Source organism: Ranitomeya variabilis, chromosome 4 (assembly GCF_051348905.1).
Source record: "Ranitomeya variabilis isolate aRanVar5 chromosome 4, aRanVar5.hap1, whole genome shotgun sequence".
NCBI lineage: Eukaryota > Metazoa > Chordata > Amphibia > Anura > Dendrobatidae > Ranitomeya > Ranitomeya variabilis.
The window spans coordinates 621883140-621909544 of record NC_135235.1 but is presented as its reverse complement, the minus strand read 5'-3'; the positions used below and the strand labels follow the sequence as shown (position 1 = coordinate 621909544).

Here is a 26405-nt window from a genome sequence, read left to right as displayed (position 1 = left end):
GGCCGAGAATAGACTGAAGTCAGGGCCTAATTTTGTTTACATCAGCCGGAATGCGTCCGGGAGGGGAGCCCGTGAGGGATAGCGCTTAAAGTGCCCTTGCAGGAGCCTTCCGCTGGGGTTGCTAACCCTTTTGTGTCCAGGTCCCCACTTAACCACAGTGTGCGTCCCGGCATGGAACCTCCACAGGAGATGAAGCGCACTACCCGGGCAATGAACACTGCTTACAGGTCAGCTGGCCGCAGGGTGCTGTAGCGTGGGCGGTGCACGGACCCTCCATCCGCCATCTTATTATCCCAGGTGGAGGGACCGTCCGCCTCCTTCCATCACCACAGTTTATCAGTGGTGATGCAGTGGGAGCCGCATGGAAGCCATAAATGCCTCTACACATCATAGGGGTTAACTCCCCCAGGATGGGACAGGGCCGTTGGTCCGGCTGTAATAACCCTGGATACAGAGGGGGGTACATGGAGGTGACACTCCATGTTTCCATCTGTTCTTGGTGTGGGGAGAACGGTGCCCTGTCGATCTCAGGCATAACGTAGTAATGATGCAGGACAGGGTACGTGGAGGCGACACTCCATGTTTCCGCCTGATGTAGGTTTAGAGAGATCGGAGCCCTTAAGGCTACTTGCACACGTCCGGAATTGCCGCGGAAATTTCCGCGGCAATTCCGGGACTCCTTGCCACGGGTAAAACGCATGCGAAATTGGCATGCGTTTTCCCGCTAAACACTAGCATTTTGCAAGCGTAATTAGCTTGCAGAATGCTAGCGTTTTTCAAGCGATCTGTAGCATCGCTTGGAAAACTGATTGACAGGTTGGTCACACTTGACAAGTGTGACCAACTTTTTACTATTGATGCTGCCTATGCAGCATCAATAGTAAAAAGACTGTTAAAAATAATAAAAAAATTGTTTTTCTCACCTTCCGACGGCGCCAGATCTCCTCAGCGGTGCACGCGGCGGCTTCCGTTCCCAAGGATGCTATGCGTGAAGGACCTTTGTGACGTCACGGTCACGTGACCATGACGTCATCGCAGGTCCTGTGCGCAAAGCATCCTTAGGAACGGAAGCCGCCGCGTGCACCGCTGAGGCGGGAGGACTCCGGGGGCCATCGGAAGGTGAGTATATCAATATTTTTTTATTTTAGTTCTTTTTTTAACAAAATATGGGACCCAGTCCGTGGAGAATCTCCTCTCCTCCACCCTGGGTACCGTCCGCACATGATCCGCTTACTTCCCGCATGGTGGGCATAACCCCATGCGGGAAGTAAGCGGAACAATGCATGCCTATGTGTGCGGAATCGCCGCAATTCCCCAAAATAATGAACATGCTGCGTTTTTTTCCAGAATGTGTTTCCGCTCCGGAAAAAAAAGCAGCATTTGCACTAAAATTACAGATTGCATTCTAGTAAATAGAATGCTTAAGGTAAGCAAGTTTTTTTTTGCATTTTAATAGCGTTTTTATAGCGGAAAAATGTGGAAAAAAACGCAAGAAAACTTGAACGTGTGCACACAGCCTAAGGGAAAAAATCTTTTGAGAATAAAAATAAGACTAAAATAAAAAACCTATAGATGTGTTCTGAAGAACACATGTGACTTCTACTGACACTAAGCTTAAACTGGTTCAGCTGGAGCCAGTGTGTGAGGTGTATACTGCAGAGGAGCTAATTTTTTTTGTGCCTACTTAGTGTAAGCCTCCTAGTGGCAGCAGCATAACATCCATGGTCCTGTGTCCCCCCAATGAGGCGAAGGAGAAATATATTTTTTTATGTGATAAAATGAAACGTAAAATACATTTTTCTGCAGGGATAAAATCCATAAACTCTGTTCCATATTCAGTGTTTACAGAGGATGACCCTGGCAGATCTTTATGGACCTCTAGAGATCTACCAAGCGCTTCAGAATGTAACTTCTTGGTAGGTACATGGTAACACAATCCCCACACATCACCCATAAAATAAAGACACAGAACACAGTAATTACTTTGGAATAAAGATTGGCCGCGGCGTTTATTTTTAGGTAACCAAACAGGAACTTAATTTAATAAAATGAATAACCAAGATAACCTTTATAATATTACCATAAAACAATATAAACTTCACCATAGAATGTCCAAATCCACCCAAATCCGGGCGATTTTTCCCACAAAATAAACAACACGACAAAAAAGTATGGAACCAATAAAAAGGGGAGGGAGGGTGGGATCTTCAAAACTTGCTTGAAGTAACTGCGCTCAGCGCCCCCGAACAGCTGTATTTATAGATCCAAATTCTTCCCGCTCAGAGCCGTTTAACCAGAGTCCATAAAAACTGCGGGAAGAACACCTGAGAGAAACCGTTTTATGCCAGAAATAACCTGCTCGTGTGTCACACAGCTTACCAGAGAAATAAATTAACCCTTTGTAGGGAACTAATGCTGTACCATCAAACATGTAAAAAATAGATTGTTTTCATGGTGGCCATGTTATCATGCGCCCCCCCTGAGATTTCACTAACGGGAGGGTGTTCATTCTCCATCATCAATGACTTCTTAGAAACAGGAGCACTCGCTGTGAAGTTAAACACCTCGTTCTTGGATTCCCAAGGCTTGATAGTAATGTGAGGTGTCTCAAGGAAACAATGCTTTTTATGAAAATGGCTTTGGGCACCATCAACATCGGAGAAGAACTTTGGGCAAATGCTGCACTTTATAACAAAACTATTGTCGCTGGATTGTTTCGCTTCTTCACAAAAATGGCAAGGCAGGGAAGGAAGCAAATCAAGGCATGGAAGCAGGCAGATCAAGGCAGCGAAGCAGGCAGATCAAGGCAGGGAAGCAGGAAGATCAAGGCAGGGAAGCAGGCAGATCAAGGCAGGGAAGCAGGCAGATCAAGGCAGGGAAGCAGGCAGATCAAGGCAGGGAAGCAGGAAGATCAAGGCAGGGAAGCAGGAAGATCAAGGCAGGGAAGCAGGAAGATCAAGGCAGGGAAGCAGGAAGATCAAGGCAGGGAAGCAGGAAGATCAAGGCAGGGAAGCAGGCAGATCAAGGAAGGAAAGGAAGCAAATCAAGGCATGGAAGCAGGCAAATCAAGGCAGCGAAGCAGGCAGATCAAGGCAGGGAAGCAGGAAGATCAAGGCAGGGAAGCAGGAAGATCAAGGCAGGGAAGCAGGAAGATCAAGGCAGGGAAGCAGGAAGATCAAGGCAGGGAAGCAGGAAGATCAAGGCAGGGAAGCAGGAAGATCAAGGCAGGGAAGCAGGAAGATCAAGGCAGGGAAGCAGGAAGATCAAGGCAGGGAAGCAGGAAGATCAAGGCAGGGAAGCAGGCTGATCAAGGCAGGGAAGCAGGCTGATCAAGGCAGGGAAGCAGGAAGATCAAATCAGGGAAGCAGGCAGGTCTAGCAGACTGCTGGGGTGGCACAGCTGGGATTTTTTTTCCAGTGGCATAGGAGTCATCTGTGGTTCAGTAGATGTAGATGGCTGCTCCAAAATATCATCTTCATAATAAAATGAATGACCTCCATGACAATCGGAAAGGTGCATCATGACATGTTCAATTCTCACCAGTTCTGTGTGACATATTTGGCACCAGAAGCGGAAATTACTCAGATGTGCCCCACCATGGAATCTGCTCATATGAAGCTGAATAATGCCCAAGTCTTCGGCCATCTTGCCACACACCATGCATGTGTGAAAAATTCTATTGGCCATCATTATATGCTTTTTAGCGGCTTGCTCAGATGGGAACTGCGCAACACATTCACAGAACCATGCCTTTACTGGTACATCTTGCTCACTCTTCACCCGGCTGGCGCCAATTGTGGCCGTGTCGCTTTCTTTTTTGTACTTTTCCGAGCGGTAAGTGTCAATCTCTGGTAAAGTCCTTTTAAGTATGCAGGGTTTAAGTCTAGCGTTTGCTGCGGACAAACAGATCTCAGAGGGAGTTTTAGTTCTTTCATTGATGTAACAGAAGGCCAGTATAGATTCTTCTATGGAAGTAATACGTTTTATATTATGAGGATTTTTGGCCACGTGCTTTACAATGTGAGTGTCAGTATTTAGGGCTTGTCTACAATATGGACAATAGGCCTTCAGGTGGAATAGTGCAGCCACATCTGCTATGCTTTTATCAGAAAGGGAGACAGGACCGGATTTTCTGCACCAGGTTCTAAATTAAACAGAATGAATATAAACATAAATAAATAAACAAAACACACATGACGACAGATTGCAAATACACTTTTACACAAGTATACAAAATATTTAGGCATATTAAAAAGGAAATGTCCCGCTTCGATAGAGTGGTCCCCTAAGTGTGTAAAGTACTGTACATAAAATAAACTCATCTGCCGTGGCCCCAGTGTTGGGATGAGGGGTGTCATCACAAGAGCAGCGCGCTCAGTGCTCGTGAATTGCTGAAAATGCGCAATGCTGATCTCAAAGCATGAGCTGCTGAGCTCAGAGACTGCCTAGGCCAGAGACACTGATTCCAGCATTGTTACTGGCCTGCTTAGTGTAGGTTTTATAAAGTCACTGTTTAATCAGCAGATTATCACTGGAGGGCTACTGGGCCTGCTGCCCCAAAAAAGTGATTGGCAGCCTTCTGCCTATGCACGTTGAACATAGAAAGCTGGCAGTGTGGTTATACAGAACTCAGCATTCAAAAAACTGGTAGATCTGCAGCAAATCAATTTTTCCTTTACTGCAGTTTTGATTAAGTGATCCATCACTGGATGCATGGTCTCTGTCCCCACAGATGGGGTAGCAGTAACCTAGTGATAATTCCCTGAGGCGCTTTTACACTGCACAAATACTGGGAAAAAGCTTGCTAAGAAACACTTTTTTACGGATAATTAAGCAGTATAAAAAGGCTGCCAATCACCCAGCAAATGAACAAAATGCTCAGTCGCCAGGTACAATGATCTTTTGGTTTTCTTAAAAGATCATCGTTCTTGGCAGCAAAATTGCTCTGTGCTGCTGAGAACAATGACAGGCTACGTGCCCTGAACGATCTATTCCTGATCATTCTGTGCACATATGAAATGCAGTCTGCCTGCGTAAAAATACTAAATGGCTGCCGATTCAATCAGCAAACAAGTAGCTGATCGTCGGTCATTCAGTGACGGCAGTCGAGTGCTGTGCACACATCTGTAGTCAGATCTAAAGCTGGCTTGAGAATTGTGTTCTCTCCAACACCTCAGTCAGGGGACATTACCAGTTTTCTGTTCCCATTCGAGGGGCAATACATCAGATATACATATTTGTTACCAAAAGAGATTACACAGAGCTAAGAGCTGATAATATAACTAGCAATGACAATGCTCAGAACATAAGAGACAGAAGGACGAGTAATCAAAATACCTTTATAAACAGCCAAAGGATTGGGTGGCAGCACCATTATAAGTGTGATGGCAACAATATGCAAACTGTGGGACCAAAATCAATTTTGGCTCACCCCAATCATAAAAGTTTCAGTTCAAAGCTTTTATCATCTTAAATAAGACTGGAGAGGGAAGCAGGCTGATCAAGGCAGGGAAGCAGGCAGATCAAGGCAGGGAAGCAGGAAGATCAAGGCAGGGAAGCAGGAAGATCAAGGCAGGGAAGCAGGAAGATCAAGGCAGGGAAGCAGGAAGATCAAGGCAGGGAAGCAGGAAGATCAAGGCAGGGAAGCAGGCAGATCAAGGCAGGGAAGCAGGCAGATCAAGGCAGGGAAGCAGGAAGATCAAATCAGGGAAGCAGGCAAATCAAGGCAGGGAAGCAGGCAGATCAAGGCAGGAAAGCAGGCAGATCAAGGCAGGAAAGCAGGCAGATCAAGGCAGGGAAGCAGGCAGATCAATAACACTTCAGCTGACACTACTTTTGCCTCCAGTACAGCACATAGATGCCATTGATTTTTGCATTACTAAATGTACCTAAAAGTTTCAAGGCAAATTACATACTAATGTTCGATAGGAATAAGACACGCACCTAAAATGAGCCTTGAGTTCGGTGTAAGAGTGCAGCTCCAGACGACACGATGCACAAATAATCTGAAAGTGAACATCTTTACATGGGCCAATAAGGACATTTCTCGCATATGCTGGCATAGGTATAGGATATGCTGGGCCCTGCTGGTCTGAAAGAAACACAGGAAACAATGTAAATGTAGGAAAATATTGGCATGTAGCGCTATAGACCCCAGACATTACAAAACGTGCCACAGATTGGTAAATCGAGAAGGTTTTTTAATGAAGATATTGGCATTGTTTAAGTCAGTTTGGGGCATTTTTGCAGCAAAAAATAAAAATACATAAAGTGACAACCATCATGTTGCTCTTTTTTGTGTCTTTTTAGGCCCCTATCTAGCTATCTGGCTTTTCTTGCACTGACACCATGTTGTTCTGGCAGTAACTGGTAAAAAAGTAGCATGATAACTGGTGCAGTTTTGATATCAGTTAAAGGGGTTTTCCCAAGAACAAAGTACACTTTAATCCATAGATCTTGGAATAATAATAATTTCCACAATTGGATGTGCTAAAAATAAAATGTTCCCGTGCTGAGATAATCTTATAAATGTGCCCCTGCTGTGTACTGTGTAATGGCTGTGTCTGTGCAGGAACATAGACTGATGATACCACAGCTCCTGGGCAGTGGAGGAAGCAAAAGAGAGTATACAGACAGCACAGGATCACAGCTGATTCTTTTTGTGAGGTAAAATATTTTGTTTGGTTTTACCTCACAGAAAGCAGAAGCTGTAAAATAAGCAATCGTCTACGTTCTCAATGCACTCACGGCTGATCTCATAAAAGGAATTCCACAGCACACCAACTTTTGAGAAACTGCAGATCCCAGCATGCTGTGCAGCTGCAGGCTGTCAGGGCACACTAGGAGTTGTAGATTAATAACAGCTAGTTACTGAACCCTTGTAATCTATTTATCTACCTATCTATATATATATCTCAACAAGATAAGCGGTTAATGTGCAGATCTGAAAAACATCAGATCATGAAACAGATTAATGGTAATTTAAAGATATACCGTCTAAAGGGGCCTGTCAGTTCCACTATAAAGTCTGCTTTTTGCCAAAGTATTTGGGACCAAAATTCAATCTGTAAATTACCATTCCCCTTATTAAAGGGGCCCATCACTACTCAGTCTGATATTATCCAGATAGTGCTAGTATCAAAGTGTTTAAGAACACCCCTCAACTGGTAGCATCCATGTCTTGGAGAAACAACACAATGTATAGTTAAAGGGGTTGTGCCACCATAAAGAATACATTTAAACAGAAAACATCAAAATAAATGTTATTTTTGATCAGAGAATCATTTTTAATAATTGTAAATTACAAAACCAAACTTTCATCTTCTGAAGAATGCTCCCTGACGTTATTCCATTCCGTCCTCCCAGAGGCTGATCAGCTGGCTGAGCATGCGCTGTTCCTGTCATCGTAAGTTTCCCAACCTCTCCACCCCCAGTGTTACAGTGGCATTGCTTTCCTTACAGGGAGAGTGATGTCACGCTTGGAAGTGAGGAAGGATTCCTTTTACCTGGTAATCACAAACATGCAACATGTTCTTACTCCATGCCAGAAGGGGGAGCTCTGATCCAGTTTGTGGGTGGCTCCCCTATATATATTCTGACTGGAGGGAAAGTAGAGTAGTCTGTCACAGAGCAGTCTGTCAGAGTGACAGAGGAGACAGGAAGTCAGAGGGGCCGTGCAGCCACGTGAGGTGCTACAGCTCCTGGAAAGGAAGGAAAAGAAAGGAACAGTTTGTAGAGAGCGTGAAGGAGGAAAGAAGTAAAGGCGAAGTGAAGAGCAGGAGAGAGAAGCTGTGACTGGGCTTCCTCCATGCTGAGCGCGGATACCGGTAGCCGGAAGACAGAGGTTGTGCAGTACTCTACGTCTCACAGCAGAAACCGGCGGGACAGCAGATTGCAAGTTTCCTGTCCACCATTGACACCTGAAGACACAGTAGCAAATAGAGCCCGGGTCGTGATAGAGATCCTGTAAAAAGGCTCAAGCTACCTGTTGTATGGGTAGTGTCCTACCTAGGGGGACAGAGACATAACGTGAGGACCTTGTGTGAGGCCTAAGGCAGCAAGGGACTACAACACCACAGCGCTAGTAGGAAGGCTTCCAACCCCACCTGGTAAGGGGGATTCCAGATTCGCTTCCAAGCCGGCCGGACCACACCTGCATCTGTGATCTGGTACCCTGGACTGTGGCTGCCTGAGCCTTCAGTAAAAAGGCAAAGAGACTGCAACCCTGTGTCCTCCGTTTCTTGCTACATCATTCACCATCTTTATCTACTACACTGGGAGCCCTGGGGACCCAGCTTCATAACATCACCCCAGTGGACCCCTTTATGCAGCGTCGGTCATCCCTGACAGAATACCACAAGTGGCGTCATGAACTGTTATTTGACAAACCCCCTTTAAAAGACATTCCCTTTTACATGGGCGCCCAGGGCCACGGACCGGGTCACCGCCGCCATGACACATCCCTTTAAGTACCGGACCCGGTACCGAGTACCCCACGGCCCTGGCGGGCGTTCCACTCACACAGCACTGCCAGAGTGCGCAGGATGCAGAATGCAGAGAAGCACAAAAGTGTGTGCAGTGATCTTTCCCTGTGCGCTCACATAGCTCTGACATCTGGGTGAGATCGCTCTGCTTCATATGAGCGCAGTCAGAGCTGTGAGTGCGATTGCAGACATTGTCTCACCTAGATGTCAGTGCTTTACATACGATGCGCACAGTGGCGTAACTACCACGGTCGCTACTGCGACCGGGCCTGGCAGGTCAGGGGCCCATCAGGCCAGAGGCACCCGACACCATGTTGCAGAGCAGGAGATTCCATATCTAGCGGGAGGGGGGCAGCCATGGCATGTGCCGGCAGGGAGGTGCAGTCGGGCCTCCTAATGCGGCGGCTGCATTTTTCCTCCCCAGGAGTCGGCTGTTCTCTGTGGCACTCGCATCTTACAGAAGCGTGTACAATTGAAGCACTGCCTGCCGGGTCGCAGATTGGTGGCAAGTGCTCCACTTAGTAGAGCTGCGCAGGGGTATTTTATTCCCTCATTCCCGGGGGGGGGGGGGGGGGGGGTTTACTGTTTATGTGTATTTACTGTGTGCGGCGAGCTATTTAGTTTGTGTGTGTTGTATTTACTGGATGTGGGTGGTGTTTACTGGGGGGGTGCATTTACTGTGTGTGTGTTGTATTTAGTGTATGGGGATGCATTTACTGTGTGTGTATGAGGGTGTATTTACTGTGTGTGTGTATGAGGGGGTATTTACTGTGTGTGGGGGGGGTATTTACTGTGTGTATGAGGGGGTATTTACTCTGTGTGTATATTTACTGCATGTGTGATGGGGTATTTACTGTAACACGCAGAAGGAGATTTACTGTGATGGGGGTATTTAGTATAGCTGGGCTGGGTGAGATTTTGTGTAACGAGGTATGATTTGAGGATACAAATTTGGGGAAAAAAATCAAGGGACAGGTGCAGACACAATATGGGGAGCGAGAGAAATTTGAAGACACAATATGAGGAGGAAGGTATGAGACGGGGGCACGTATGGGGGATGAGTGCAGACACAGTATAGTGAGTGGTGGTATGGGTGTGGATACAGCATGAGGAGCGAGGGAAAAATGTATGAGGACAAGGTATGGGAAGTGAGGGTGATGGGATGGGTGTAGACATGATATGGGAAGTCGGAAGGATGTGTGGAGGCAGTATGTAAAGTAAGAAGGTAAATGTATGAGGAGGAAACATGCAAGGAGACAGTACGGTGGGAAAAGTGTGAGTGGGCACAGAATAGAGACTGAGCAGTGTGTAGCCTGGGGAACAGTGTAAGGGCATAGCCAGGAGGCAACAGTATACCAAGGAGGGGGACTGTGCTAATGGGGCACAGTATAGAGACTAGGCCCTATAGGGGTGACTCAGTGTGAGAGATCAGCGTGAAGTATGGAAAGGAGAGGGCAGTGTGGAGAGCATGCACCATAAGAGGGACAGTGTTGGGTCATATTCTGTGCAGGGCATATAGTAAGGGGCAATTATTTATTCAGGTGCTCAAGGTAAGGCAGATATTTTTATTCAGGAGCATTATAATGACACTGCTATCTTTAAGGGCGTCATGTGGGGAGGTGCTGCACAAGACCGGAGAAGATGGAAGTCTGCAGACAGCTGTGGATGAGAAAAGTCATGGAGTCTGGACAAGATGATGAAGAAAAGAAAGAGAACGACTGCAGAGATGACATAATTTATAAGGTACCTTGGATGTACATGTTTTTTGTTATACTGACTAATTCTCATATTTATATTTATGTTAGGGATATTAAAGGCGTTGTCCAAGTTTGTGATGAGTCTGCAGTCATTCTATGTGACTGCAGACTTCTGAATTCTCACAGTGCACACACTGCATACTCTCTGGTGCTGGTGATTGGCATGCATGTGGTCACGTGCTGACAAGACATATGTGGCCTCACTCTATGAAAATGAATTGAGAGAGGCCGGGCACGTCTAGTGGCCATAAGTATCCAAATCACATACTTGTGCAAAGGAGAATCCTAAATGCGTGCAGTGCCTGCGCTGTGAGAATTCCGAAGCCTGCAGCCACATATAGTGACTGCAGACTTTCATCTCAAACCTGGACGCACCCTTTAATTATAAAAAGAAGCCCTGCAGCCAATCCTAGCAGCCTGAAATATACTCACTGTCAGGATTCAGCTCTGCTCGCAGGTTCCAGCAGTCATCACATCGCCGCTTCACTCATGTGATTTTCATACTGTTGGGTAACAACGAGCTTCTTTTCCTGCTTCTCTCAGTTTTTAACTGAACATTGAATTAGGGAGAGCAGCTCGCCATCACGTGACCAAGTGTGCCAATCGCATATGTGCTTAGGGGAGGGGGCACCAAACTAAATTCTTGCCCCGGGTGCCAGAAAACCTAGATACACCTCTGGCAACAGTTAACAGCCGCCGGCCAATCACAGGCCGGCAGCTGACGTCAGCGCGCATGTCGCCAACGTATAATGTCACTGTACTGTCATACGCTGGAACGCAGCATGCCTAAGCAGAACCGTGGGTGAGGACATCGCTGGAGCTCGGCCAGGTAAGGAAAGACTTTTTTTTTCTTCTTGTAAAGCCTCGGTATGGGGCACATTATACTGGTATGGGGGTGCATTATACTACTATGGGAGGGGAAGGGGATGCATTATACTGCTATGAGGCTGCTGCATTTTATACTCCTATGGGGCTGCTGCATTATACTATATATGACTATGGGGTGCATAATACTTTATAGGAGGACTATGAGGTAGATTTTACTACTATGAAGTACTATGGGGTGCATTATACTTTATCAAGGACTATGAGCTGTGCATTATACTTTATGGATGACTATGGAGGTGCATTTGATTATACTACATCGATGACTATGAACTGTGCAGAGTATTATATAGAGGACTATGGGGGTGCATTATATTATAAGGAGAACAATGGGGGTGCATTATACTTCTTATATGGATCCCCATGACTTCTATGTAAGCCCTTGATGAGTATAATGGTTTATTTTCTTTTATACCTTACATAACAACGGCAGTACGGGGGACAAATATATACCAGGATGGGGCACCGGATAGTTACGAGGTCAGACTATACAACATTGCAACAAAGCTATGGTGTGCAAAATGAACAGGGAAAATGTGAATTTGGGTAGAAAATATTTTGGCACGGTGGGGGGGGGCCCCCATTTGAAAGTTCGCACCGGGGCCCATAACTTTTTAGTTACGCCACTGGTTGCGCACACTGGGGGTGGAGAGGTTGGGGAACTTATGATGACAGGAACAGCGCATGCTCGGCCAGCTGATCGGCTCCTGGGAGGATGCAATGGAATAAAGCCAGGGAGCATACTTCAGAAGATGAAAGTTTGCTATTTTTTGAATGGAGCATCACTTTTAATAACTGTAAATTGCTAAACCATTTATTTCCACCTTTTCTGCTTACTTAAGTGTATTCTTTAAGGTGGCACAATCCCTTTAAGAAAAAATAATTCTAAAAAATGGAGAATACAAGTATTTGCTAGCACAGAAGCGTCTGGAGAGCCGACAGATCCTCAAATAATCTGACATTTGGGAAGCCCACCTGTATGGATATGTGAAAGTATATTCACTGTCTCTAAAAGTTCCTCTGAATTCTATGAAGGGCGCACTTCTCAGCGGTGTGCTTAGTGATGGGGCAGCCTCTGCCTTGTAATCTTATTCCTTTCACATACAATGAGCATTGCACATTACAAAACAATAGGAACATTTCCATGGACGTCCGTTCAGCTGTGATAGTGACGTGACATCTCGGCAGCACACCTTTAAAGGGAACCTGTCACCTCGTTTTTTCAGTAAGAGATAAAAATAGCGTTAAATAGGGCCTGAGCTGTGCTTTACAATAGTGTATTTTTTGTCCCGATTCCCCACCTATGCTGCCGAAATACCTTACCAAAGTCGCCGTTTTCGCCTGTCAATCACGCTGGTCTGGTCAAAAGGGCGTGGTGAAATGGCTGTTTCTCCCCCACCTCTTGCTTATCTTCCCGGCGTTGGCGTAGTGGTTCGCGCATGCGCAACTGCCGAATGCACTGCGCAGCGGCAGACAAAGAGCGCGATCTGCGCTATTCACCGGCTTTTCCATGGCGGCGGCCATCTTCCTGAGGCCGCGCGTGCGCAGATGGAGATCGCGGCGGCCATTTTCCTGAAGCAGAGATGCGAACTCGGCTTCAGGAAAATGGCCGCTGTGATCTCCATCTGCGCATGGGCGGCATCCCGCGGCCTTTTTCCTGAAGCCCCGGGAAGCAGAGGACTCCATCTGTGCACGCGCGGCCTCAGGAAGATGGCCGCCGCCACGGAAAAGCCAGTGAATAGCGCAGATCGCGCACTTTGTCTGCCGCTGCGCAGTGCGTTCGGCAGTTGCACATGCGCGAACCACTACGCCAACGCCGGGAAGATAAGCAAGAGGTGGGGGAGAAAAAGCCATTTCACCATGCCCTTTTGACCAGACCAGCGTGATTGACAGGCGAAAACGGCGACTTTGGTAAGGTATTTCGGCAGCATAGGTGGGGAATCAGGGGACAAAAAATACACTATTGTCCAGCACAGCTCAGGCCCTACTTAACGCTATTTTTATCTCATACTGAAAAAACGGGGTGACAGGTTCCCTTTAATGACAATTGATCGCTTCGAGTGATTCCTGGCAGACATGTGTTTCAGGCATTCATCCCTCTGGTAAAACAGCAGAAAACAGCTCGGACAGGCAAAACTTTGGCTATGCAGCGAGGGTATGCGTGTTTCATGGCCATCAGCCAACTTTGCCTAGAAGAAAGTAAATATGAAACCAGCACGTCAAGAAGTAAGCCCACTCACTAGTTAGCAATGGAAAAGTAAAGTGATCATTTGTGCGCACACTGTCCGGTTTCGGCTCCTTATCCAGCACGGGTGGGAGGTCACAAACTAGATTCTCATCCATTTCCCTTAAAGCGAACCTGTCACCCCCAAAATCGATGGTGAGGTAAACTCACCGGCATCAGGGGCTTATCTACAGCATTCTGTAATGCTGTAGATAAGCCGCCGATGTTACTTGAAAGAGAAGAAAAAGACGTTAGATTATACTCACCCAGGGGCGGTCCCGCTGCGGTCCGGTCGGATGGGTGTCTCCGGTCCGCTCCGGCGCCTCCTATCTTCATTCCATGATGTCCTCTTCTGGTCTTCGTGCCGCTACTCCGGCGCAGGCGTACTTTGTCTGCCCTGTTGAGGGCAGAGCAAAGTACTGCAGTGCGCAGGCGCTGGTAAGGTCAGAGAGGCCCGACGCCTGCGCACTGCAGTACTTTGCTCTGCCCTCAACAGGGCAGACAAAGTACGCCTGCGCCGAAGTCGCGGCGAGGAGACCAGAAGAGGACGTCATGGAATGAAGATGGGAGGCGCCGGAGCGGACCCGAGACACCCATTTGACCGCGGACCAGCAGCGGGACCGCCCAGGTGAGTATATTATAACCTCTTTTTTTCCTCTTTCAGGTAACATCGGGGGCTTATCTACAGCATTACAGAACGCTGTAGATAAGCCCCTGATGCCGGTGAGCTTACCTCACCATCGATTTTGGGGGTGACAGGTTCCCTTTAACAACACTATACCCCATCTTCAGGTGGAGTGAGCGGTCACACTGAGTGCGTAGTTGTGGTCATGTGCCAACTAGGCTCATCAGCTCCTCTCAATAGCGCTGTTGAAAAAAGCGGCAGAAAATGGAGGAAAATCGCAGTGGTGTGCGCACACTGTCATGATTGGGCAGTCTGCAGTCTCTTAGCCCCTTCTTGATCTTGGGATTTTACACTTTTTGCATTTTTGTTTTTTGCTCCCCTTCTTCCCAGAGCCATAACTTTTTTATTTCAATATCAATATGGCCCTACGAGGTCTTGCTTTTTGCAGGATGAGTTGTACTTTTGAACGACACCATTGACTTTACAATATAGCGTACTGGAAAACAGGAAAGAAAAAATCCAAGTGCGGTGAAACTGCAAAAGTGCAATTCCAAAATGTTTTTTCGGATTTTTTTTATTAACTATGTTCACCAAATGCTAAAACTGACCTGCCACTATGATTCTCCAGGTGAATACAAGTACTCAGATACCAAACACGTATAGGTTCTTGTTTTATTTATGTGGTGAAAAAAAATAATCCAAAGTTTAGAAACAAAACCCCGCCATTTTCCAAGACCTGTAGCATTTCTATTTTTCAGGATCTGGGGCTGGTTGAGGGCTCACGTTTTGCACAATGAGCTGACATTTTTATTGATACAATTTTGGGGTAGATACAGTGTTTTGATCGCCCGGTATTGCATTTTATAGCAATGCTGCGGTAACCAAAAAAAAAACAAACATTAATTCTGGCATTTTGATTTTTTTCTCATTATGCCGTTTACCGATCTGATTAATTTTTTTATATCTTGACAGATCGGGCGTTTGTGAACGCAGATACACAATGTCAAGCACAATGCAGACCCCCTGGTTGTCATGCCAACCAATCAGCACCCCATGATCATGTGACATAGGGACCTATGGGCGGGATTAGTGACGTGCTTCTGGTAAGCGCAAGTTAAATGTCGCTGTCAGAGATTGGCAGGGGCATTTAACTAGTTAACAGCTGCGGGTGGCTCGAGATTACACCTGCAGTTGTTAGGGGCACATGACAGAGGATCAAATCAGCTGTCATGAGTTGGAAAAGATGTGGGCATGGCGCATGAGTCCGCATCCAAGGGGGGGTACATGACCTATGGTGTATATATACACGTCATAGGTCGCAAAGGGGGTTACACTGCAGAAATTTCTGTTGACCCTTCAAATTGTCTCTTCAGAGAGGAAGAGGACTAGAACTCTAGGCCTCTTCCTCCTCAAATCAGCTGTCATGTGTGTTATGGCTGGACCTGGTGGTTAGGAGCACCGGGAATGACCTGATAGTCAAAACTGCAAAATAGAGCGAGCTCTGGGAAGTGGGAGCTCTGCTGACCGCAGCCCTAATCTATTATCACACACACTAGAATTAGCCGTGGATCGTACCCGACTCTGCCTAGACGACTCTACACAGCCTGAGAGGTAACTACACCTAAAGAGAAATATAGCCTCACCTTGCCTCAGAGAAATTCCCCAAAGGAAACGAGCAGCCCCCCACATATATTGACTGTGAGTTAAGAGGAAGGCACAAACACAGGAATGAGACAGGTTTCAGCAAAGGAGGCCCGACTTACTAAATAGACAGAAGATAGATAAAGGGATCTTTGCGGTCAGCACAAAAAACTACAAAAAGCCACGCAGAGTGAGCAAGAAACCCCCCGCGCCGACTCACGGCACGGTAGGTGCCACTCTGCAACCCAGAGCTTCCAGCTAGCGAGACAATATCATGATAGCCAGCTGGACAAAACTTAGCAGGTACTCAGAAATATATTCAGCACACAAATGAACAACAAATGAGCTTAACAGGGACTTAGCTTCTGCTGAAGTAGACAGGTCATCAGGAGATCCAAGTGAGATCTGAACCAGTACAGATACATTGACAACTGGCATCAGGTAACGATCTGAGCAGAGTTAAATAGAGGAACCAGCCCAGTCTTAAACGATGCAGCTGAGGAAGCCACCTCCAGACCAGCAGCTCCACTTTCAGCCACCAGAGGGAACCCACGGACAGAACTCACAGAAATACCATTCCTGACCACAGGAGGGAGCTCGAGAACAGAGTTCACAACACATGTGCCTGAAAACATGAGGACTCAGGACCGCAGCCCGCATGGAATGCAGGGACACGACCAATGACAGGAATACGTCGTAAGTCGTGAAGGGGTTAAACACTAACTAGCTGAACCCCCCCTAAGCTCTATGTAGGAACCAGAAGTCTCTTCCCTGCATGAGTCATCACTGTAAAACCCATGGCAGGTGAGAGGAGGGAGCACCTGGGTCAGGAGTTGAAGGGGGGGGGGGGTGATGACTCATGCAGGGACGAGAGACTTCCTGTTTCTACATAGAGAGGAGAAAAGAGAAGAATTAACTGGGTAGAAAAGCAAAATGAGCAATGGTAAGTACACAGTGCAGTATGACATGTTGACTGCAATACATTAAAAGGATAAAAAGTTTGATGGCAAAGCTTCTTTAGGGCACGTGATTGAACAGGGCAACTGACAGTTGGGCTCCGAGGAGCTCCTTAGGATACCGCATTATATAGGGATGCTGTAATTTCAGCAGATAGAGGGTAATCCATTGGTGGCACCCAGCATGCATGATGGCATGAGGTGGCTAATCAGTGACATGCACAAGGAGCTGTACAGAGGGGAGATCACAATCACATATTGCCATGTGGGTTTTTTCTTACCGTAGATATGGCCATCTGAACAGGTCTTAAGCAATAAAGGGTTTATATTACTTTGTTTAGTAGCACAGTCTTTTTTTTATCATCAAAAAGAAAATGTTAGTCCAATCCACAAAACTGAGGATTTCCATTTGTGTGATAGAACGAACCTTTTCTGCAACATAATCATCATTCGCTTGAATGCTTCCAAATAGCTTGACACATAGAAGACAGGCATAGGAGTTGTCACATACACCATGAAGAGCAATGGAGGGGTCGCAGGGGGAATGGTCGAACCTTGGGAAAAAGAATATGGTAATGGTTAATGAACGACCTATGGCAAATGACGCCCAATTCCCTTATAATTGGGTACGTTCACATTGTGTGTGAGGTTCATTTAGAAACAAAAAGTTACTAAAAGGGAAGAGCCCCTTTAATATTTTACCCCTCACAACACAATTACCGTATTTTTCCGACTATAAGACGCACTTTTTCCCCCAAAAAATTGTGAGGAAAATGGGGGGTGCGTCTTATATTTGGAATGCAGACTTACCGGCATTGTGGCGGCGACAGAGTTGCGGGGATGATGTGGCGCGGTGAGCTGTATGGCGTGAGCAGGGTCCCGTCCACATTTGAAGTGAATCCGTGGCCCGGTATTGATGGAGAGCAGCAGAGCAGGGTGAGTTACGGTATTTTCCGGTGGCGGCGGCCATCTTGCTGAGGCCGCGCGTGCGCAGATTCAGATCTCGGCTTTAGGAAAATGGCCGCCGCGATCTCCATCTGCGCACGCGCGGCCACCCGCGGCCATTTTCCTGAAGCCCTGGGACGCAGAGTAGTGAATCTGCGCACCCGCGGCCTCAGCAAGATGGCCGCCGCCACCGGAAAAATCCTTAACTCACCCTGCTCTGCTGCTCTCCATCAATACCGGGCCGCGGATTCACCTCAAATATGGACGGGACCCTGCTCACGCCATACAGCTCACCGCGCCACATCATCCCCGCACCTCTGTCGCCGCCACAATGCCGGTAAGCCTGCCACCACCAGGAAAACCGTGACTCACCCAGCTCTGCTGCTCTCCTTCACTACTGCTGTGGCGTCACCTCAAATGTGGAAGGGACCCTGGCCGCCGCCACCTGAGGAAGTGACCGCACATCTGCCACCGCCACAGCAACCTCCCCATGGACACCAGGCCATGGCGTCGCCCACCTAAGCAGGATGGGACCCTGCTCAGGTGCACGCCGTTCCGCCCACCACACCTCAGCATCACCTCACCTCTGCCACCACCATGCCTCCTGTGACCCTGCTCTGCCACTGCCTGCCCTCAGGTAAGAAATCTTAAATTCGGACAATAAGACGGACCCCCATCTTATAAAAAAATCTTTTTTTCTGCAATTTTCACCCCAAATTTGGGGTGCGTCTTATAGTACAGTGCGTCTTATAGTCCGAAAAATACGGTAGCTGATTTTATATATATATATATATATATATATATATATATATATATATATATATATATTTTATGTAAAGAAAAAAGAAAAAAAAAAAAAAGACTGTGACAAATAATCTTAAAATAAAGACCATATATGTGATCAACATTAGTTTCCAGACAATATTAAGTCAGAATATTCATTTTTCACAAAAATAAAACAATTTCATGCTGGTTGGAACAATCATATCAAAGATGTGTAAAAAGAAAATTTAGTTTTTTCCCCTTTCTTCTATGGGCAATAAGAAAAAAAAAACTAAATAAAAAGCATTGGAAGCAAGAAAATAGGCAAGAGTAAAAACTTGAGTGGCTATGACAAGGGCGAAATTATGATGGTTAGAAGACAGGGCCAGAATATTTCCAAAATTACAGGTCTTGTATGCCGTCCTTTGTATACAATGGTTAATTCCTGCCAAAACTGGTCTTGGGAAAAATAACCGATGCATGAGCCACGCAGTCCATTTCCTTTACGCGAACAAGGAGTGGAGGGTCCAAGGTGTCCAATTACAAAAAAAAGGCTAAATGCTGTGAAAGGTATAGAAAATCTGACAGCAGGTGTTTGTTATGTAATCTGAGATCAGCATGATGTAGAGGCAGAGACCTTGATTCCAGGGATGTATCATTACTGGGCTGCCTCTAGCAGTTGTCTGAATGCTAAGCTCGTATAATCCCACTCACTCCACTGACTTGCAGCTTTGTACACTGCATAGGCAGAAAGCTGCCAATCAGTGGTAGGCGTGGGGTTCTACAGAGCAGAAGGAGACTACATGCCATGCGACAACTAGTCCTGTAGTGATAATACTCTGCTGATAAAACACTGATTTTATTGAACCTGCAATTAACAGCCTAGTAAAAAATCCAAATAGAAAGCAGAAGCAGATGCCAAGAAGTAAAATACATCAATTTTATTAACACAAGAATCTAAAATGGTACACGACCAAGTAAAAGATGGAGATACAATACAGATAGGACTGCCCAGTCACATAGTACACCCACAGGTAACAAATATCATAATGAGCAACTTATCCCTCAAATTCTCAATAAAAATCCATTAATGGCCCTTTTGTGGCAAGTAGATTAATCTGCATCTCAAGCTAAAGTAATATCTGATAATATACATATACCTATGCCAAGAGGATAATCAATTTTTAATACACATAAAAAAAAGTGCTAGATCATCTAAGCGCCCATAGTAGACTAATGTCAGTATATTGCATCTCAATACCACATAGGTAACTTTACTGATGTTCACCGCTATTTACTCAGTATAAATCCTAATTAATTAGATCTGAATAAAGTGCATAGTGCTTAAATCTATAGTACATAGGTCCCATCATATAAAGAAAGTGCCACAGTAACATGAGTCATGAATGCAACAGTGTGCTTCGGCACCTTGAGTATCCTTAGGTATCAGAGTAAAGAAGCATATACGTACAAATAATAGTATAGGCTTTCATGAAACCCCCATTGAAGAAGCTGCACGCGAAACGCGCGTCGGGGACTTGGACAGCCTAATCAGGTCGTACACCACTTATTTACTTACATGTATATGTTATCTCATGGATACCTACGGCGTTTAAGCACACTGGTGCACTAGAGGCATTAACCCTTAGGGGATTTGGGCAGCCTAAGTACAATAGGTCATATACTATTATTTATATGTACTGTATATGCTTCTTGTATGGTAACCATAGAGGTCTCAAGGACCTTTACTGAGGTAAAATACTGACCAAATACTGAGCGGGTGATCATGGCCTTAGTTTAATTTTTCTGTTACTATAACAATACAAAGAAAAAAAACCTGAATACCAATGTGATCCTTAGCTACACCCGTTCACTTTTAAGCTGTCAAGATTTAGTTTGTTTTTTTTTAGTTTCCCAGAGATCAATCTTTTTCTATTTTTAAGTTTGTATAAGGGCTTGATTTTGACAATGCTGTCAACAGAGGATGCATATATATCATTGAAACGGGTGGTCCCACATAAAAGATTATTGTAGGCTTAGGGACACAAAAACAAATAAAACAAAAAAACTGAGCTCCTAGGTTGTGCACATGTCTTTTAGACGCCAGCCTGCACACATTGATTTTGTTACCGGAAGTGTTTTCAGGAACACAACATACAGTGGGGCAAAAAAGTATTTAGTCATTCAGCAATAGTGCAAGTTCCACCACTTAAAAAGATGAGAGGCGTCTGTAATTTACATCATAGGTAGACCTCAACTATGGGAGACAAACTGAGAAAAAAAAATCCAGAAAATCACATTGTCTGTTTTTTTATCATTTTATTTGCATATTATGGTGGAAAATAAGTATTTGGTCAGAAACAAAATTTCATATCAATACTTTGTAATATATCCTTTGTTGGTAATGACAGAGGTCAAACGTTTTCTGTAAGTCTTCACAAGGTTGCCACACACTGTTGTTGGTATGTTGGCCCATTCCTCCATGCAGATCTCCTCTAGAGCAGTGATGTTTTTGGCTTTTCGCTTGGCAACACAGACTTTCAACTCCCTCCAAAGGTTTTCTATAGGGTTGAGATCTGGAGACTGGCTAGGCCACTCCAGGACCTTGAAATGCTTCTTACGAAGCCACTCCTTCGTTGCCCTGGCGGTGTGCTTTGGATCATTGTCATGTTGAAAGACCCAGCCACGTTTCATCTTCAATGCCCTTGCTGATGGAAGGAGGTTTGCACTCAAAATCTCACGATACATGGCCCCATTCATTCTTTCATGTACCCGGATCAGTCGTCCTGGCCCCTTGGCAGAGAAACAGCCCCAAAGCATGATGTTTCCACCACCATGCTTTACAGTAGGTATGGTGTTTGATGGATGCAACTCAGTATTCTTTTTCCTCCAAACACGACAAGTTGTGTTTCTACCAAACAGTTCCAGTTTGGTTTCATCAGACCATAGGGCATTCTCCCAAAACTCCTCTGGATCATCCAAATGCTCTCTAGCAAACTTCAGACGGGCCCGGACATGTACTGGCTTAAGCAGTGGGACACGTCTGGCACTGCAGGATCTGAGTCCATGGTGGCGTAGTGTGTTACTTATGGTAGGCCTTGTTACATTGGTCCCAGCTCTCTGCAGTTCATTCACTAGGTCCCCCCGCGTGGTTCTGGGATTTTTGCTCACCGTTCTTATGATCATTCTGACCCCACGGGGTGGGATTTTGCGTGGAGCCCCAGATCGAGGGAGATTATCAGTGGTCTTGAATGTCTTCCATTTTCTAATTATTGCTCCCACTGTTGATTTCTTCACTCCAAGCTGGTTGGCTATTGCAGATTCAGTCTTCCCAGCCTGGGGCAGGGCTACAATTTTGTTTCTGGTGTCCTTTGACAGCTCTTTGGTCTTCACCATAGTGGAGTTTGGAGTCAGACTGTTTGAGGGTGTGCACAGGTGTCTTTTTATACTGATAACAAGTTTAAACAGGTGCCATTACTACAGGTAATGAGTGGAGGAAAGAGGAGACTCTTAAAGAAGAAGTTACAGGTCTGTGAGAGCCAGAAATCTTGATTGTTTGTTTCTGACCAAATACTTATTTTCCACCATAATATGCAAATAAAATGATAAAAAAACAGACAATGTGATTGTCTGGATTTTTTTTTCTCAGTTTGTCTCCCATAGTTGAGGTCTACCTATGATGTAAATTACAGACGCCTCTCATCTATTTAAGTGGTGGAACTTGCACTATTGCTGACTGACTAAATACTTTTTTGCCCCACTGTAGCTGTTTTTCCTGAAGCATCTTTTAGGGTATGTGCACATGTCAGGATTTCTTGCAAAACATTCCTGAAGAAAACCGGACATTTTCCGCAAGAAATCCGCATGCGTTTTTTTCGTGTTTTTTTTCCGCGTTTTTTCCCAATGCATTAAATAGTGGGAAAAACGCAAAAAATCCACAAAATGAATGAACATGCTGCATTTTTTTACCGCAATGCATTTTTTTTGCTGAAAAAAAAGCATCATGTGCACAAAAATTGCAGAATGTATTATAATTGATGGGATGCATATGTATGCATTTTTATCTTATTTTTATAGCAAAAAAAAAATGCAAAAAAAACGCAATGTGTGCACACAGCCTTAAAGGGAACCTTTCACCCCCAAAATCGAAGGTGAGCTAAGCCCACCAGCATCAGGGGCTTAACTACAGCATTCTGGAATGCAAAGTACTGCAGTGCGCAGGTGCCGCAAAAGGTCAGAGAGGCCCGGCGCCTGCGCACTGCAGTACTTTGCTCTGCCCTCAACAGGACAAAGTACGCCTGCGCAGGAGCCGCAGCGTGAAGACAAGAAGAGGATGTCATCTGATGAAGATAGGAGGCGCCGGACCGGACCGCGACGCCCATCGGACCAGACCAGGACCGGGACTGCCCCTGGGTGAGTATAATCTAACCTCTTTTTCTCATCTTTCAGGATACATCGGGGGCTTATCTACAGCATTCCAGAATGCTGTAGATAAGCCCCTGATGCCGGTGGGCTTAGCTCAACTTCGATTTTTGGGGTGACAGGTTCCCTTTAAGATTTTCTTTTTTTAACAGGCATTATTATTCTTCTTATTATTATTATGAGTGTTAATAGTGAGCTTCTTGCTGCCTTCTTTCAGCCATTTTTCATCTTTGAAAACCTAAAGCTGTTAGAAGAAGCTGAAAAAGAGTGAACTTATGTACAAGTCATTTTTACACTGTGGATCATTTTATTTTTTATCATTTTTTCAGGTGTTTTCCAAACAAACTATCGGTAATCCTGAAAAAGACACCGTGTGTACATAAGGTCACTATCGGGGTCCAGCGAGGCCTTTTTCCGCTGTTCTCGCCTCTAATGAGACTCATGTCTACTGTGCTGTAATCTATCACCGAACTCAGTAGATTGTGACGTCATCATCAGACACTGAGTTCAGTGATTGACCTCAGCGCAGCAGACAACTTCACAGCTGCACCCAATCAACAAAGCTAAAAAGTTAGGCTATGTGCCCACGTTGCAGAAATGCTGCGGAAATGTCCGCATTTCCGCAAATCCCTGCTGTTTTCCCACAAAACACAAGCGTTTTACAAGCGTTTTTAGCTTGCAGAATTCTTGCGCTTTTCCAAGCGATTTGAAGCATCGCTTGGAAAAGTGATTGACAGGTTGGTCAGACTTGTCAAGCATAGTGCTTGACAAGTGTGACCAACTTTTTATTATTGATGCTGCCTATGCAGCATTAATAGTAAAAGATAGAATGTTAAAAATAATTTTAAAAAAATGAAAAAAATATGGTTATCCTCACCTTCTGACGGCCCCCGATCTCCTCAGCGGCGCTCCCAGTACGTTCTGTTCCCAGGCATGCTTTGCGCGAAGGACCTTTGTGACGTCACGGTCGCATGACCACAACGTCATCCCAGGTGATTCGCACAATGCATCCCTGGGAGCGGAAGCGGCCGCGTGCACCGCTGAGAGTCGGGAGGACTCGGGGGCCATCAGAAGAGAAGTATATCCCTATTTTTTATTATAATTCTTTTTTTTTTTTTACATGAATATGGTACCCAGGGCCTGGAGGAGAGTCTCCTCTCCTCCAGACCCTGGGTACCATCTGCACATGAAGCGCTCACTGTAAACATGGTGGGCAAAGCCACATGCGTAAAGTGAGCGTTTCAGTGCAATCCTATGGTGGCGGAATCGCCGCGATTCCGCAGAAATAATAAACATGCTGCGGATTTTAGCGCTATGTGATTCCGCAGCGGGAAAATCCGCAGCATGGGCACAGCAACTGCGGAATCCCATAGGATTGCATGGGAATGCGTTTTTTAAGTGTTTCCGCTGCAGCAAAAACGCGGCAGAAATGTATAAAGAACGCAACATGGGCACACAGCCTAAAACTCAGTTGTTTTTTACCTTTTTTTTTTTTATACCCTGAAGATTATGAAGTAATTTTTAAAATGGGACAACCCTTGGTAATTTTTTTTACTATTATATTTTTGCTATAAATAACATTATAGATATATTATTCATTCTGCATTTAAAAGTGCAAGGTTTTTTTAAAGGTACATGAGCATTTTTTTGTGGCGCGTTTAACTAGAGCATATATGCTTTTTTATGTCTGAATCCATCACTAAAAATGGCAAATATATTGTATACACATTCACTTACATACATGCATTGCACTTATTTATATAGTGTATAGGTGTGCATGTGTGTATACATTTAGGGTATGTGCACACGTTGCGGATTGGCCTGTGGAATTTCCCGCACAGAATCTGCTTCTCTTGCAGAAAATGCAGGCCAAAATGCTTGTGGATGTCATGCGGAATTGTTGCGGATTGTTATGCGTTTTTTGATGTGCGGATTTGCCTTACTCAGTCTATAGTCAATGGGTGCAGAAAGGCTGCGTTTCCGCACAAAGAATTGACATGCTGCGGAAAAAAACCTGCAGCGATTCCGCACGTTTTTTCCACAGCATGTGTACAGCGTTTATGGATTTCCCATTGATTAACATTGTGTGCACAACGCACTGCGGATTTGAGGCAATGCCGCGCATCCAAAAACGCTGCGGAAACGCATCAAAATCAGCAATGTGTGCACATAGCCTTATACACACAGAAATAAGAGAGATGGAGCTCGCTGTGAAGAAGATGGGGATCTCCTGTCACCATCACAGGACAGCAGTGGGGGAGACATATCAGCAACTAGAAGGCAGAGGGGGCAGGGAGAGCGCAGATGTGTGGGGCAAACGGGAAAAACAGCTATTGTGGGGTGGAGGACAGAGACCTAAACAGGAAGCTCCAGTACTCACTTCAGGTCAGCACTGTGTCCTCTGGAGCTCCCCTCCCCCTCCTGACCGTGCCGACAGCAGCGTGGGAAAGAGGCCATGTTCTGTTCCTTCAGCAGTGGCGGCACACAGCTCTCCCGCGCTCCCGCCGCCTGACCCGGTCACAGCTGGTGGGCGGGGCTTACTGCAGTGAGCGGCTCCAGCAGCATCTAGTGCAGCTCAGGGAAATGGCTGTGCTGAGCCTCCCTCCCCCCATCCTAGCCAGAGACCCGGGGGAGGGAGAGAGACGGTAGAGATCCTGCCCCCACCCTATGTTATACCAGGCAATGCAGGGGGCTGCTGTCAGAAGCTCAGCTTTTCTCCCCTCTTCTGTTGAGCGGGGAGGGGCGGGGCTTAAATCAGGGCAGGGATACTGAGAAGAGAGAGACTGTCGGAGTCAGGAGGCTGAAGTTGGTTTCTTATTCGTTCAGTTTCTTATTCAGCTATTTATTATTTTCTGTTTTTTTCAGGTTTTTGTATAAAAATAAACCATTCTGAGTATATAATAATATGCGGTCATGTGTCCTTTTGTGAATACACTTAAAAACAGATACAAAATTTAGAAGGCTGGCACAAAAATGGGCATCAAAGTGGGCACTGAGGTATGGTATTGAAGGGGTTAAATGCCTTTGTGCCACTGATTTAACACCTGATTTACATACCTACTGATGCCCCACATGAAATCCAAGTCAATCCAGCCTGGCACAAATGGGTTCTGGGCATCAGAACTGGCATCAAAGTGGGCAAATTGCACATTTTCACAGATTTGAATAAGTAACAGCTATTTTTAAGAGGTTAAATGCCTTTGTGCCACTGATTTAACACCTGATTAACATACCTAATGATACCCCACATGAAATGCATGTCAATACAGCCTGGCACAAATGGGTTCTGGGCATCAAAACTGGCATCAAAGTACTCAAATCACCAATTTTCATAGATTTGAATAAGTAACAGCTATTTTTGAGGGGTTAAATGCCTTTGTGCCACTGATCTAACACCTGATTTACATACCTACTGATGCCCCACATGAAATCCATGTCACTCCAGCCTGGCACAAATGGGTTCTGGGCATCAGAACTGGCATCAAAGTGGGCAAATTGCACATTTTCACAGATTTGAATAAGTAACAGCTATTTTTAAGGGGTTAAATGCCTTTGTGCCACTGATCTAACACCTGATTTACATACCTACTGATGCCCCACATGAAATCCATGTCACTCCAGCCTGGCGCAAATGGGTTCTGGGCATCAGAACTGGCATCAAAGTGGGCAAATTGCACATTTTCACAGATTTGAATAAGTAACAGC

The 26405-nt window shown here is 45.5% G+C and overlaps 2 protein-coding genes across 3 annotated transcripts in view; one reads left to right on the top strand and one right to left on the bottom strand.

Moving 5' to 3' along the window:
• The window catches only part of LOC143766102 (coilin-like), a 946917-nt gene that overhangs the window by 769300 nt on the left and 151212 nt on the right, over positions 1–26405 (top strand). The gene's annotated exons all lie outside the window — the stretch shown is intronic.
• LOC143766095 (E3 SUMO-protein ligase ZNF451-like) lies at positions 1982–25428 on the bottom strand. 2 transcript variants are annotated; one of them, XM_077253485.1, is made up of 4 exons: positions 25081–25428; positions 16999–17125; positions 5944–6091; positions 1982–4144 (listed from the first exon to the last, which is right to left on the bottom strand). In XM_077253485.1, exons 1-4 carry the CDS (start codon positions 25155–25157, stop codon positions 4095–4097), a joined length of 402 nt encoding a protein of 133 aa, XP_077109600.1. In that variant the 5' UTR covers positions 25158–25428; the 3' UTR covers positions 1982–4094. The 2 variants fall into 2 exon arrangements, with proteins under 2 accessions (XP_077109600.1, XP_077109599.1); XM_077253484.1 differs by lacking the exon at positions 16999–17125.

Bases quoted from the DNA above. Each gene is read 5' to 3' on its own strand.
- LOC143766095 (XM_077253484.1), bottom strand. From the start codon at position 6,062: ATGCCAGCATATGCGAGAAATGTCCTTATTGGCCCATGTAAAGATGTT. The intron at 4,145-5,943 runs GTGCGTGTCTTA...TGTTTAATTTAG, and splicing joins GAACTCAAGGCTCATTTTAG to AACCTGGTGCAGAAAATCCG.